Source organism: Primulina huaijiensis, chromosome 10 (assembly GCF_012295235.1).
Source record: "Primulina huaijiensis isolate GDHJ02 chromosome 10, ASM1229523v2, whole genome shotgun sequence".
Classification (NCBI taxonomy): domain Eukaryota; kingdom Viridiplantae; phylum Streptophyta; class Magnoliopsida; order Lamiales; family Gesneriaceae; genus Primulina; species Primulina huaijiensis.
The window spans coordinates 20224894-20240620 of record NC_133315.1 but is presented as its reverse complement, the minus strand read 5'-3'; the positions used below and the strand labels follow the sequence as shown (position 1 = coordinate 20240620).

At 31.3% G+C, this 15727-nt stretch overlaps 2 protein-coding genes and 1 long non-coding RNA gene across 9 annotated transcripts in view; 1 reads left to right on the top strand and 2 right to left on the bottom strand.

The window, feature by feature from the left end:
- LOC140986260 (aspartic proteinase oryzasin-1-like) overlaps positions 1 to 7705 on the top strand; it is a 63917-nt gene extending 56212 nt beyond the window's left edge. The window contains exons 1-14 of one of the 2 annotated variants that reach the window (XM_073454376.1): positions 3316 to 3350; positions 3726 to 4087; positions 4176 to 4236; positions 4315 to 4409; positions 4506 to 4618; positions 4691 to 4859; positions 5185 to 5224; positions 5307 to 5371; positions 5464 to 5577; positions 5914 to 5978; positions 6242 to 6398; positions 6485 to 6604; positions 6989 to 7077; positions 7409 to 7705. In XM_073454376.1, the coding sequence (XP_073310477.1) occupies positions 3731 to 4087; positions 4176 to 4236; positions 4315 to 4409; positions 4506 to 4618; positions 4691 to 4859; positions 5185 to 5224; positions 5307 to 5371; positions 5464 to 5577; positions 5914 to 5978; positions 6242 to 6398; positions 6485 to 6604; positions 6989 to 7077; positions 7409 to 7493 (1530 nt within the window). In that variant the 5' untranslated portion in view covers positions 3316 to 3350; positions 3726 to 3730 and the 3' untranslated portion in view covers positions 7494 to 7705. Of the gene's footprint in view, positions 1 to 3315; positions 3351 to 3725; positions 4088 to 4175; positions 4237 to 4314; positions 4410 to 4505; positions 4619 to 4690; positions 4860 to 5184; positions 5225 to 5306; positions 5372 to 5463; positions 5578 to 5913; positions 5979 to 6241; positions 6399 to 6484; positions 6611 to 6988; positions 7078 to 7408 lie in introns of those variants that run through there. The other variant, XM_073454377.1, reaches the window with a different exon arrangement.
- LOC140986262 (uncharacterized) lies at positions 511 to 2461 on the bottom strand. Of its 6 annotated transcripts, XM_073454383.1 has the most exons (4): positions 2327 to 2457; positions 2213 to 2255; positions 1576 to 1783; positions 511 to 861 (listed from the first exon to the last, which is right to left on the bottom strand). In XM_073454383.1, the coding sequence occupies exons 3-4, from the start codon at positions 1721 to 1723 to the stop codon at positions 719 to 721; spliced, it is 291 nt and encodes a 96-aa protein (XP_073310484.1). In that variant the 5' UTR covers positions 1724 to 1783; positions 2213 to 2255; positions 2327 to 2457; the 3' UTR covers positions 511 to 718. The 6 variants fall into 6 exon arrangements, with proteins under 6 accessions (XP_073310484.1, XP_073310485.1, XP_073310482.1 ...); XM_073454384.1 differs by lacking the exon at positions 2213 to 2255 and having other exon boundaries at positions 2327 to 2461; XM_073454381.1 differs by having other exon boundaries at positions 2213 to 2456.
- Positions 7706 to 14935: 7230 nt separating the features above from the next.
- The window catches only part of LOC140987012 (uncharacterized), a 1018-nt gene continuing 226 nt past the window's right edge, over positions 14936 to 15727 (bottom strand). Inside the window, exons 2-3 of the long non-coding RNA XR_012177031.1 lie at positions 15445 to 15530; positions 14936 to 15140 (exon numbers count right to left, since the gene is read on the bottom strand). This is a non-coding gene — a long non-coding RNA (uncharacterized lncRNA). The remainder of the gene's footprint in view (positions 15141 to 15444; positions 15531 to 15727) is intronic.

Genomic DNA, 15727 nt, shown 5'->3' with positions numbered 1-15727 from the left:
AATTCCAGCCAAACATGGGAAGCTAGGCTCAATTATCCTCGGTTAAGAAAATATTTTTGAAGCTCTACTCTTGTGTTTTTTTTTCTTGTGTTTAAAACAACCTTGAAAGCTATACAACGTCTTCCAATCATTACATGAATTGACCTGCATTCAAACATTAGGATTAGAGTCAAGTCTATCAAATATACGACTTTAATAATGGAGTTTTGAGGGGACCTCTTTCTTTCTTTTTTACTTTTTTTTTTATTATTGTTTTTTTTTACAGCGTTTCACTTTGAAAGATAAATACATAATATTTTTCCTCTTGTTTGACATAAGAATAAATATTTTATTATATACTCACATTAACAACACATTATTATTATTATATAAAAGTACAAAGAAAAATATCGGATAGCGACATGTCACATGTTCATGAAAGTATACATGATATCTGCATCTACCAAATTAATATAATAATTAATTAAGGATTTTGAAAAGATTGACGAAGAATTGACGATAGCAAAAATTAGAAAACTTGCAAATACTTGGGAAAGAGTTCAGTGAACTGATTAAAATCACAAATGCAACAGTCTTCATGCAGTTTAGAATAATAATAAGAATATCTTATGACCCAAACCAGAATCTAGCTCGATTATCTAACTAATGGATCGTTAATGATGAACCATGGATCTACAACACACCTCTGGATTAACTTCAACTCTTGGAAGAACAAGCATCACTTTTTCCAATCATAAGCCGCTATATTTTGTGGTTCGCATTCAGGACTAAGTAGTCGAACCAGTAAAGCTGTGGTTGTGCTCATAGAGACAGCCCCGCAAGCAGCCCATCTGAGGCTTCGAGGAACTGTGATTCTAGGACCTGAGTATGTATCAAAAACAGATGTTTTATTTCAACTTACAGCAAGTATAACAAAGGAAGAAATTGCCTTTGAATGATGAAAATTTTCCACATGGAAACAACAGATTGGTTTTAGCCAAATGAGCAAATAAACAGTATTTCACAGTTCAATCTCAAAGCATCACTCTTAAGAATGTGTTTTCTTCTGGAAAGACATCATGGTTCGATCTGCTCAGATGTGTATGCATCAAGATTGATTCCTCAACTTACTCTTTACTTGATATCCTTTCAAGTATAAATATCCACTTCTATTTCTCAAACCCCAAAAACTTTAATTAGCCTCACGAACATCATTGTTACAAGAAACTTCTACTGCATTAAGTACTTTTGTTTATTTCTGAAACGCCTGAAAAAAAAGTTAATAACATTAGTCTTAATCCATGTCCAGGCCTGATAAACCTCTGACTTGTTTCCCAGGAAGTCTGATAAAGTTGTGCAAAATATCATATGAAATACTAAAATCTGGTTCTACCAAATGCGTCCCAGCTTTTAATATTATCAAAATAGCATGAATACTAAATGGATGAAAACAATCAAGGGATCAAGATAATAGAAATGGCACAAAACTTTTCCCTAATCTGATCATTAAGTTCAAGAAAAAACATATACATGCTTGATGATCACATTAAAGAGAACAAAGATCAGAGATAGAAGAAATTGCAAAAGGAGACACACCATAATGCAAGCGACAAAGCACCCAAAAGCCTAAACCTCCTCCCACAGTAAATATCCCAGCAGTTTGCCTCATCAATCGACTACATGGTTTTGAATCAGACCTCATCAATTCACCATCAGAGAATCCAAGCATACGTCTTAACGCCATTGGCAACTCAACTTTCAGAAACTTCCCTAAAAGATAACTTATGGTTTTGGGAAACTATACCTGTAAACAAATGTATTTTTCAAATGGTTTCCTGGATAATAGCAAATACTGACAACAAACATATCAATTATTCATTTCAAATATCCTCACAAAACATTTCTCCAAAATTCTTCCCAAAATACTTGTTATTCATTTTCTCCATGCATAAGGACCATATGACAATAGATGCATATAACCATCCAAAGAATGGACTATAAGAATCCAATATGTAGTAAACAGCTGAGCTAAACAAAGTTTTCAGCAGTATAAACAGTTCCAGGACCTTAGCAAGACAACATCACATTCTTTTTCTTATTTAATGAACTACAAATTAGGGGCCCCTTTAATTAAAAAAAAAAAAAAGAAAAAAAGAAACCCCCAACAATAAATTCAGTTAGACATTTTGTCAAACATAATGTACGCACTCAAGAGTCCAAGTTCAGCTCTCACCCACGCTCTCACGCCCGACAGCGCATCAGCTCTCGAGCGAACCCTGCAAACCATTTGATTCTGAATATATATATATATAAAAAAAAAATTTTGAAGCAAAAAATTAGAATTCACCTTGATGTTTTTTTTTTTGGCGGTAACACAGCGTTTGTAGTCGCTATTAGCACGTGCGTTTTCTTTGTGTTTTTTTCGTCGTAAGAAGTTTCGAGGAAGTTGTGATCAGACCACGTAGGCACTCCTCCCACCACTCAAATAATTAATTCAGACTTGTTTGTTTTTGTGGAAAAACAATCCAAATTTTCAAAAAAACCACTATATTCTATGTGTATTTGCAATTATACCACTTTAGTTGATGGCATCTGCCATTTAGCCTCACTTTTTTTTAAATGTTTTCGAAATTGTTAAAAAGAGTATTTGAAACGGCTTTTGATTTTAACGAAAAAGTGAACAAAAATACACAAGTAGGTAAAGTTCGAAAAACAAAAGTGAAAAATTAAAAGTCAGAAATAAGTAACGTATGATAAATAATTGATTTTAATGTTAAGTTGTTTATTATTATTATTATTATTATTTAGAAGCAAATCAGTATTTCATTCATTTCTAGATTATAATTAAATTAAAAATAAACTCGGAGTTTAAAAAACACAAAAATTTGATTATTTTAAACAAAAACTAAAAAATATTTTTTTCATTGATGGAAACGTTCCCTAAATATTCATAAAATTTCAAGAAATTAACACTTAAAGTATATACTAAACAAATGCCTAGATACAAACATTAAATTTAATTTCATTGGAAAGTTTTATAATAATTCTGTTGTTCTAAAGAATAGATTAATTCTCTTTAATAAGACTAAATATTTATTTATATATATATATATATAAAATTACTTCTGATTATTTTAAAATAGATATTTTAAAAACCTGCTTAACATGGAAGGTACCCTGTCATCTCCATGATTGTGAAAAATTAAAAGAATTAGTTGCAAACTGCAAATAAAAATACTGGAGGGATTCCAAAATATCAAGCTAGAGGAAGTGCTATCTCCTACTTTTGTATGCTAGTTATTATTAATAATTGCCAAGATTGTAATCTTCACTTAGTAGCAAGAAACTTGTTTTCATCTTCAAGCTCCGAGGTTAGCTTATCATCTTCTAAAAATTATTTGTTGTTTGCTTCGTTGATCACGCTTGTATCTTTCAGCTGCGATTGAAATATTCTTGATCATCGACTGCTGTCTGCATTGACTTTTTCTTTTTCTTTTTCTCTTCTGTTTTTTTATAGCTTGAATTTAGTTAAATATGTAGATTTTTAGTTCTGCGAATGTTCATATAATTACGTATATGTTATTGTATAAATATTTTAGGTATGTGGCTCTGTTTTCTGCCTGGTTTTGTTACTTAAGCTGTACTTCAAATCTTGAATAGACTTTATTTTTGGGTTAATGACAAGAAAAGTTGTGCGGAATTTGGGGGAGAGTATTGAACTCGCGTCTTATTTCTTGTTTGAACAGTGAATATGAAGGGCCACTATCTCCTTACAGTCCTCTGTTTGTTGGCTTTGATAACATGCTCCCTTGTCCCATCTTCGGATGGTTTACGGAGAATCGTTCTAAAGAAGAGGCCTTTGGACCTTCCGAAAATCATCGCTGCGAAGCGAGCTAGATCCGAGGGGGAAAATAGATTGGGGACAGGCTTAGAGGGTATGCAGCAAAATCTTGGTGATTCAGAAGGAGATATAGTGTCTTTAAAGAATTACTTGGATGCTCAATACTATGGGGAGATTCATATTGGGTCACCACCTCAGAAATTTACTGTTATTTTTGATACTGGGAGTTCCAATCTTTGGGTTCCTTCGGCAAAATGCTACTTCTCTGTGAGTTGACTTCGAATTTAGTTTCTTTATTTGGGTTCTGGGATTTTGTCTTCTGTATAGGTACTAAATAATTCAATTTTATTTTCAGATTGCTTGCTATTTGCATCCAAGATACAAGTCTAGCTTGTCCAAGACATATAAAAAGAATGGTAATATGTAGTTTGCTTACAGTGGATCAGTATTATAGTTAAATTTAGAGCTTTTAACTTGGTATTGATGTGATTCAGGAAAGTCTTGTTCGATTAGCTACGGTTCTGGGTCAGTTTCTGGATTTTTAAGCCAAGATAATGTTGAAGTTGGTGATGTGGTGGTGAAAGATCAAGTTAGTTCTTTTTGGCTTTGAATTTTAAGTCCAACCGCTGATTTTCTTGTTCCTTTTTAATTGTGCTTATACCTAGTTGCTTCGCTATACATTCAGGTTTTTATCGAGACCACGCGAGAAGCAGGCCTTACCTTTTTGGTGGGTAAATTTGATGGGATACTTGGGCTTGGTTTCCAAGAAATTTCGGTTGGCAATATCGTACCAGTCTGGTATGCATCCTGCATCTTCAGAATCAAGGTTTTTTGAAGATGTTCTCCAATATTTTGATTGTGAAATGGCAGGTATAATATGTTGGATCAAGATCTTGTGGATGAGAAGGTATTTTCTTTTTGGCTTAATCGTGACACAGATGCAGACTCTGGAGGTGAGATAGTCTTTGGAGGAGTCGACCCTAAACACTATAAGGGTAACCACACTTATGTACCGGTGACAGAGAAAGGCTACTGGCAGGTATATAAACATAAAGGCGGATGCACCATCACTTTTTGCCATTTGTTTGCATTTATTTTCTAGGCAGTGGTGGAGTTAGAAGGGGTTTGTGAGGGCGGGCGCTCCTCTCCCTTTTAAATATTCCTGCTAACTTGTATGATTTTTTTTTTCATATATACTTTAAAATATGGTGTCACCCCCCGCTAATTCTTTCAAGTTTGAGTTTCCCTCCCCCCTCCATTGCTCTTCATGCTCCACTACTGTTTATGGGTGTCATGAAACAAAGATTGGTTTTACATGTTTCTCGTTAACTCCTGAGTGCATGTATCTATCTATCTATTATCAGTTTGACTTGGGAGATGTTCTCGTTGGAAACTTGTCGACTGGTAAGTTGAGCGCCATTCGTAGCATTTAATAATGTTACAAATATTTAAAGTAGAGCTCTGTCCTTATCACTTATCCCACCAGCTTTCTGTGAGGGCGGTTGTGCTGCTATTGTGGATTCTGGGACATCTCTTCTTACCGGTCCAACTGTACGTGTGTTTGTCGTGTTTATTCTTGTTTAGTTTTCTCAAGTCAGAAAGAAGGTTCATATGTTCTAATTGTAGTGTGCCTAAAATTTCAGACGGTTATAACGCAAATCAACCACGCCATTGGGGCTGAAGGGATTGTGAGCACGGAATGTAAGCAGCTTGTTTCTGAGTACGGGGAAATGATATGGAATCTTCTTGTAGATGGGGTATATTCTTGATTTTACGATCTTTATCTTTATTTTATTACTAGCAAGAGCCCCTCTTGGGAGTTCTTTTTATCGCTTCGGCCTGTTATCTGTGTTTATATGATTTGAATGAACCAAATAGTTTTTCTATAATAGTTTTTCTTTTATTATCCAAATTAACTAACGTAAAGTAATTTTTTATTGAATTTTTTTCCAAATTTTAATCTGTTTGGTTGAATTAATAGCATAAACTATAGTATATAGACCAAATGATTAGAGTACACATGCATTTCATGTGCTTTGTAACTAGAATATATATACTGCTTCCTGGTTCAAATAACTGCATATTTTCTGCAGGTGCAACCAAACAAAGTTTGTTCACAGTTAAGCCTGTGTGGTTACAATGGAGCTCATTCTGAGAGGTCAGGCAACATTAAATTTTTCGTCTTTACCTTTATATTTCTCAAAATTTTTACCCACTTGATACTTGCTGGCCTCCGTTACTTTGAGCTGGATTTGAACCTACACATTCAAATTCTGTCTTCCAAGTCTGTTTAAAGGGGCCTAGAAAAGAAAAAGTCGTAGCATGTAGTTGAGTTCTCCTTTGGCTATTTTTTCTTCCTTTGCTTATGATAAAACTAGAGTACTTTATTATTTTCAATAATCCTCAACTGGATTACTGCAGCTCCAACATTGAAATGGTGGTCGACAAAGAAAGGAAGGAGGAAAAATCGATCGGCGACAGTCCGTTATGTGCTGCTTGTGAGATGGCTGTTAGTTGGATAAGAAGCCAGATTAAAAATGATGGGGTTAAGGAGCAAGTGCTCAATTATGTGAATCAGGTCAATCTCCGATGCTATGCCATAAACTGAAACATCAGTTACATATTCTACTTCTGAAAAGCCGTTCTTGTGTTTTGTGTTGATAGCTTTGTGAGAGCATACCAAGTCCGTCAGGAGAGTCGACAATAGATTGCAATTCCTTATCAAGCATGCCAAATGTCACATTCACTATCGGAGGAAAACCTTTCACTCTAACTCCTGAACAGGTTTGATCCTCCCCATGAACCTGTTACAGTTTCTTAATTATTGTGTTTATTTTGTAGCGTTTCTTGGGCTAAAAACTCGAAAGGCCATCCAATCTTTTTGGTCACATAGGAAGAATGACACAACAGCACTTGTCATGACATGTTCAAAACCCACCCGGTGTTTCTTTTTTCGGCTTATTGGTTTACGTTGTTTAGGATGCTGATATGCCCCTGAATGAATTTACCAGTTTCATCTGACAATGAAAGAGAAACTTGAGTAGGAGGGTTGGGAGTATTATTGTTTCTACTAACACACTAATTTATGGGTCATTACATTTTGCGAAAAACAAAGTAGTTAATAATAAAAAGAACAAAGTTCTGACTAAACATTTATGTTGGTTGCAGTATATCATTAAAACTGGCGTAGGCATTTCCGCTCTCTGCATCAGTGGATTCGGGGCTTTGGATGTGCCACCTCCTCGAGGACCTTTGTGGTACGTGTGTTGCATCTTTTTAGTAATGCTTGATTTCAAAAATTGAACAGAAAAGTATGTAGAGGGATTGTAGGAAGGAGACATCTTCATCCTATTAATAAATAACATATCAGTGCGAAAAAACTGAGCACGTTGAGGCTTGGGAAAGAGAGTTGTGTGTTATACGTACCACCCTGTACTTTATTTATCTATAGGTACCTCCATATGAGTGGGTGAATGAGCTTCAGCTGACCGTGTTATCGTCTAGTATACTAGTTGCTGGAGGAGCTCATTCTGCAGATGCGTCGTTAAATATATGTTATTTCTGAAAAATTTATCTGTGAGTCTGCAGGATTATTGGAGACGTATTCATGGGCCAGTATCACACGGTATTCGACTATGGCAATCTCCAGATAGGTTTTGCTGAAGCTGCTTGAGTATCCCATTTGCAGAACAAGCCTCCGGTGTATGTTTAACACGGCTATGGGATTTGTAAAATATGCACTTAAGAACACTGCAATAATCCATGTATTGTGTGCCGTGTGGAATTATGGACTTGAATGTGATTTAATGGTGAACTTCTTCGCTGGACTATGTAAAATAACTATTACTAAATATTATACAGACGTGCTTTGGAGTAAGTAAATAATCAGACTCCCACAATGAAAATTTTAAAATATTGATATACTAATGTATCTTTAATTTTTTAAAATCAAATAAATTTAATTTTTATCTTTGAAAAATTGAATTACATTTACCTATCTGATTGGGTTTTATTTCTAATTTTTTACCATAATAATAATAATAATACCTAATCAGGATAAATACTATTGGTAGTTCACCATCTTTAAGAATTTTGTGTCCTTTGTGGCTCCTTCCTTCGTAAGTCCAATCAAGTATTTGAATTATTTGTATTTAATATGTGGGTGACGGATTATATTTACCGAAAAAATTGCTGATTGGGTTTTATGTATGATTTGTTCGATTTTGGTATTTTATTTATCGAATTTTAGTTTAGCATGTTATTTTTGTTTTTATTTATTTTTTGTTTTTGTTTTCTGGCGTTTCACTGATATGATAGATAATATAATGATGTATCTGTCCAATTTCAAATAAAAATTTTCCCTTAAAATTACAATACAAAAGACAAAAATTGCGAAAAATAAATATATTATAAACATAAATGAAGAAAAAAACAAATTTTTTGGTTATATTTATTCAATTCATGTTAATTATAATAATCTCTTTATCTATATAACATATCACATANATAATTAGCTTTTACATCAATAATATTCCATCTAATCAGTTAAAGTGTGTGGCAAATTAAACGTAGACAACTTGGAATCAGGAATTAAATAGTTTAATTAAAGACTACATTGGTTAATAATAATTTAATTATGTTAAATTGAAGATGAAGTTGTAGGGATTCGTATATCTAGAAGAACACGTTAATCATGCCTAACATTCCACCAATTTCAATTCATATACAAAGTTCTATGCTTATTCCTAATGGGGTTTTAAACAATTTCGTGTCATTCTTTGAAGAAAATCGAGCGTTTGTGATTTTTCCACAAGTTATAATTGATGTAAATATATTAAATCGTATAATAATCTAAATATCATATGTAAATTTTTTTTTTTTAAAAAAAGAATACAGCGATTTTATTCTTGGCCCTTTCCTAATGAGTGGTGCTGATACGTACACTTTACATTAAAAGATAAAAAGAATACATATTTTTTTATTTGTATATATATTTTTAAAAGATAGAATTGCATTGTAGAACAAATACTCATTTGATAAATTTTACAACTTTGGTTAATAAAGAAGTATTGAGAAGAGCTCAAACTCAATAGATGATCGACTTTTCAAATTTACTTTCTATTCCATAATATATTTTTTGGGTAAAATTGTATTTTTATTTTTTATACTGGTTTTTTTTTTCCATTTTTGACCTTCTATGTTATTGAATTTAATTCTTTGTATTTTTGATTTTATGTATTTGTTTTTTGTGATTTTTGATCTTCTGTGTTATTGAATTTAAGTATTACTTGTGTAGATTTCAATTTTTGGTAATTTTAATAATTTTTTGTCTAGATTGTTGATATCACACATAAGTGTTTCATTGATGTCATGTAAGTGCCACATCGAGAAAAAATGACTAAATCGTCAAAAAAAAGATATTGAACTAAAACTGAAATTTGAAAACATCATAGACTAAAATAGTAAAAAAAAAATAAATATATAAAATCACAATTGCAGCTTTTTCTACTCTAAATGTATATAAAAACAAACCTAGTTGATGTCATCACAAGTTCAATTTAATTGTACTCCCATTCCTCCAGGTAGCTAGGGTACTTAAAAATTGATTATTTTAATAAATGTGAAGACAGCAAGAGCACACTATCTAATTTTATAAAGATATACGAGTTCTTGCAAGTACAAAAAGAATGGTGTAGATCGATAATGTACTGTCCTGTTTAAGGGTCTGATTTTTTGTAAGAATCCCTAAAGCTAGACAGCTTGAATGCAATGTTTGAAGCCTAAACAAATTTCAAAATTTGTCCTTTTTTTAATAAAAAAAAAAAAGAAGAGAAAAATGAATTAAAAGATTCGGGAAAACCAATTATATTGCGTAGTAGTTTAAAGGGTTCTTTTGACTCTTTTATTCCACTTTTGATGAGTTTTTTTTTAATAATTTTTTGACAAATTATATATATATATATATATTTACCATTCAATCAATTCGTTTCTTGTACGTTTAAATGTGACATTGGTTCAAAGAAAAAATCTCTATATTTGAAAAAATTGATGTTAATATAAAAATATTTTATTTGGGTCATGAGCGATGGATCGTGAGATATTTTTATATTCTCAATAGAACTTAGGAGGACGACACGAGGATTTAATCTAACCAATTAAACAAATAATTAATGCATACCTTTGATGACTAATATGGACCCATGTCTTTAAATTTCAGGGGGCTTGTAATCATGCAACATTTTAATATTAGCTCTCCACTTTCGTCTATTTGAAGCCTCATCAGTCATCAGTGCCACTGGTTTCAAATATCTTTTCCATAATTTCATAGTTTTAAAATCATTAAATTTATATTATATGCATGCGTATGGAACCTAAATAATCATTGCAGGAGGGTAAAAAAAAAAGTTAAAAACTTAGAGATTTTTTCTTTGAACTATTGAGAATATAAAAATATCTCATACTCCATCGCTCATGTATAGTCTCTATAAAGCCTAAGTTCTATTTTTTCATGGTCTTTTATCGCTCATGTATATCTCACGCTCTAGGCTTAGACTCGTGCATGCATGTAGTGACGGAGCCAGGTTTTCATTTCTACCCGGGTTAGAATTTTCTAAACTATAATTGAGCTAATATTGACAAATGAAGCGTCCGGGCTACCGGACAATAAGATAAAATTTTATGTATAAAAATATCGAAAAAAAAACAAATTACCCGGATGGCTCAGCCCGTGTCTGCATGACTGCATAATGAATATATGTAACAATTATTTCGTATTAGTCTTTTTTTTACGAAAATGTTTAATCTAAGTGGTAATATGATTCTATTGTGAGTAGCTAGCTATAAATCATTTTAAATTATATTTTTTTTATACATGTCAAGATGATATATTACGTATATGATAATGATGAATATAAAAATAAAAGAATCATATTTTTTGGTGTAGTCCAGTGGAAATAAAATGCTGAGTCTAAAGGGAATTTTATTTTTCACAATAGTCACAGAATCATATTTTTTGGTGAGAATTTTTAGAAAGAGTTGATTGTATTCGAGAACTGAACCGTCTCTTCAGCTTAAACTCGACGAGGTGACCATGAAGACGCATCCAGTTATAATTCTTTCTTCTAAGATTCCTTACTTTATTATCAATATAAAATTTCAAATCTAAACATTCTCGCATGAGTTTAAATTAGTGAAAATCTTACTTAATTATTATTATTACACACACACACATATCTGTAATTTTGGTTATATATGTTTTTTTTGCGATATTAATAATCTATATTGTTTATTTTTAATTTTAACTATGTATTTTTTAATTTTTGACAATTTTAGTTTTTTTTATTGGAAGTGTTCTGACAAGGCACACATGCATCAGCGTAATGTTAGAGCTGCGTAGTTGTCATATCAAAAAAATGATTAAAATGATCAAAATAGAAGATTAAAATTGAAATTTAACAATATATAATACAAAACTCGCAGGAAGACGATATACATGATGATTAATGCATAAAATATATTATAAAACTTGGGTATAATGAGAAAAATCATGGGGTCATGATATAATTTTTCAAATACCCTATTTACTTTAATTAAAATTTTATATTTTATTTGTTTCACACATTTAATATATTTAAAGTTTTTAGATTTAATTTTTATAATAAAAGTACCTATATAAAAAAAATCGATTATATACGCACATAACACGTGCATAAAATTTTTTTTGTACACAACTCGACAATCATTCCGGGTTAAATTGATCCTATTAGGGGAGATTAATTTCTCTCAACATCAATCAATCTATGTTGATATTTACAAAACTCGAACTCCGATCCAAATCGTAAATGGAAATCTTCCACCAATCATTCTAGGGTTGGTACGTATAGGGTTTTTTAATATGCATAATGGGGAATAAAGGATTAATGCACCACACAAATAACAACTAATTATGAATTAAACATAATTAATAAGCATGCATGTTCAACTTTAGAGGCTGTGGTCCACATTCCATATTCTTTGCCTAATTAAGTTTTTTAATCACTAGCACAAATCTANCATTGGATCAACTCCAATATCTACTATAAATTCCAAACAATCTCACCACCTTTGTAAACCAAAGAAAATAAGCAAAACAAAAATAGTTTTGCCATTCTTCTCCAACCCAAAAAAAAAAAAAGAGAAAAGAAAAGAAAGAAAATTTATGGCAGGAAACAGTAGGCAGAAGAAATCATCTGCTGCTGCTTCTTCCCTATTCAGTTTCTTTAAAGCCAAGAACCCGAGGCCGAGAATTCCGGTCCAAGACACGAAAGATGATTATCTGAAGGCATACAAAGTGTATCCGAGCGACGAGGATAGAGGGTGGTGGGTGGCCGAGCCCGGGATCGACAAGAAAGCTTCTGCTTACATCTCCTTGACTACTGATAAATGGAAAAACGTCGGAGTTGCTAACTAGTTTTGGGGGGGTTGTCTTATTTCTTTGTTTGTTGGTTCATTATATTGATTAAATAAATTCATCATGAGCAGCAACTTCTACATTTGGTTGTGTAATATCGACTGCAATCTGTCTCTCTCGGAGCCAAGTTTTTGTAGATTGTGAATTAATGCCAAAAAGAGTATGAATAAAGCGGTCGTGCATGTTTCTGCCAATTTTCTCTGCTTCCACGTTAATATATATTACTATATGAGAAAGAGTGACCACCCTTGCTAGAAAAACTACATCGGAATTGCCTCTCCAAAATCACAATTGCAACCTCTATATTTCGTTAATTTACAATTATTTATTTCATACCAAACTTATCCAGGAAAAATAAATGAAATCTGCTCCAAAAATGGACAAAATATTTTTCTTCAGCTAATATCCCAAAAAACCGATGAAAACCGCGGAGGAAAAATAAATGAAATCTGCTCCAAAAATGGACAAAATATTTTTCTTCAGCTAATATCCCAAAAAACCGATGAAAACGGAGGAAAAATAAATGAAATCTGGTTGAAAAATGGACAAAATATTTTTCTTCAGCTAATATCTCAAAAAACCGATGAAAACGGACAAGATATTTTTAGTGCAAAAAACTTGACTATAGAAATTTAGTTGGTAACACATATTTAGAAATAGTAAATATTCTGAATTATTGAATGTATTTGGTTTATAAGTGTTTGGGTGTGAAATAGATATTATAAACGTGCAAATTTGTGGTGGTTGATTATATTTTTTTTTACCGATTTAAAAATATAAAGAAGGAATAATTTTTTTCCTTTATCAATTATTCAAAACTTTTTTTTACAAAATCAAATTTCTTCGTACTATTCATATATTGTATTTTATACACGCATGTGTGCGTCTGCCGCTAGTCTTTAATTAACCATGAACGCTTCTTTTACTTTTTTTATGAAGAAAAAAATTAATTTGTTCATGATGTTGAGTGGTTCGAATTCGAATAGATTAGTGAAGAGAATTGAGATTTTATTATACATGAATTGCTGAGAGTTGTAATGAAACCGAGGAACAAATATTTATGTTTTTTTTAAAAAAAAAATCTAAACAACGTTCCTTCTTATTACTTTATGTATATCTACGATGCTAGTAATTATTTGAATATTAGAAAGTAAAAAAAAATATACTTGAATAAGAATTTTTTAGACCAAGGCATGAATGATTACGATTTAAGAATTTATACCAACTCAATTGAAATGAAATTATAATACGATCGATCATTATCATAAGATTCTGCATTCGAAAAATATTATCAAACTAAACACCGTTTTACACATTATTGTTTCATTTAACATTTTGCTCTGAGTTATATATAAAATATTATTTTTTTAAAAAAAAAATATATATGATTATATATATATATCATCGTATCTCACGAATCAAATAATGCGTCTTCTGATACATAGATTAGTAGGTACCATCCTTCTTCATCATACAAAATATTAATTGGGCCTCCGTAAGTTACATTGGGCTTGTTTAATAATTCTTCGGAGAATCAAACAATCAGAAATAAATGGGCCAAAACATTTATAAGTTGTTCAGCCATAAATTATTAAATGGGTTACGAAATTACATAATTGTCCTTGTTTAACATCAAGCTTTCAATTCTTGTTGGGCTGATATCAAAACATGTACAAGTCACGGAAGACATAATACAGGATATAACTTTAAGAATTATTTATTTAAAAAAATGCTGCTTGCAATGTTTTGGTGATATATCTGTATATGGTCCACTTTAACAAACAAAATCAATATCACAAAAATTCATGTTAGACGATCTTATGAATCAATTTTGTGAGACATATATTCTATTTGGATCACCTATGAAAAAATATTATTTTTTATTATAAACATGGAGAGAATTGACTCGTCTCAAGAATAAAGATATGTGAGACCGTCTCACGAACGTACTTATTCAATGAACATATCACCTCCTGTATTTTTGGTATGTCACTTTAAAATAGTAGTATAATCTCTAAAGCATGGGAGATTCTGGAAAATGACTTCTCTTCACATATATTTGAAAAAAAATGATGTCAATTTGTTAAAATAGCATGATGTAATATGTTGCATCAAGTGTTTTTAACAAATAGATGTCATTTTTTTTAATTGTCTTCCAGAATGTAACCCAATGATATTAACATGCAAGAGTAAATAAAAGAAAATAAATAGTATTTCAAACACTTGCTCGAAACAATAGGTTTTTTTTAAAAAAATAAATAAAAAACAGTTATCATTTCAAATAACTCGATCCTAATGCATTATCATTTAATCAAATTGAGATTTGTAAAATTGTGATATTATTTTTTTCCCTTGCGTAAATTTGTGATTGTTTTGTATCATAATTCATACATGCTTTGGCATATATATCTCCTTTTAAGGAAACTTTCATTAATTCTTTTTATAACTCTACTCTACTTTTGATTCAAAGATCCTCGTTTGACTCCGATTTGAGGTGTTAAGTTGTTCTTTNGATACTCATGAGCTTTTTGGGCAAAATTATATATATATATATAGTCTTTGAATTGGAACATGAGATTATTATAATTGAGTTTCGAACCGAAAATATCGTCCAAAACTCGAGATTTTGATGTCAAGTGAGCTACAAACCAAGTTGTTGAAGGGTATTATAACCTTGTAAATATGTATTATTGATCAAATTTACACATTATCACATAAAACGATGGTTAAAAATCAGAGATATATTTATTGAAAGAGAGAGGGCGGTCCAGACTCTGGTCTTAACACAAAGTGACGGGAATGGGAATATTATATGAATAGAAACAGCAGCCAATCAGCATTGTCCATCAACTCTTTCGAATCTTCTTTTACCTGTCAGACATTAAAATTAAAAAAAAAAGAAGAATATGGTTCCTCAATTATTTAAAAAAAAAACTAGGAGGAAAAATATCATTTGTAAATTTCCAAAACTTTTACCAATGATTATTAATCACTAAATTTGGTAGATACATGCTAATATTACAGCCATAGGATAATGAGATCGATTTTATGGCTTATTAAACTAATCTTTAAATTGAAAATTCAATTTCCAATATAAAAAAAAAAGCAATTTCCAACGATAAATATATATTTATAAATATAATAGAGATTGGAAAATAATAATAATAATAATTACTTAAATAGAGCGATGATATAGAGTGCATAGATAATTCCGGGGATGTAACCCAAGGTCGTCAACAGCAGGCAAATCCAGAACTGGGACTGCACAAATTAAAATTTGAATACATAAAATATATTATATGAATCACGTACATTTAATAAAAAAATTTTTTTGTTAATTTGGTAAAGATGTAACCAACTAAATATTAATTTACTCATGAAAATAAATAATTTGATGGTATGTATATAAAGAATAAGTAAATATGATTCGAGCTTGGTTCGATCGAGCTCGCGATTAT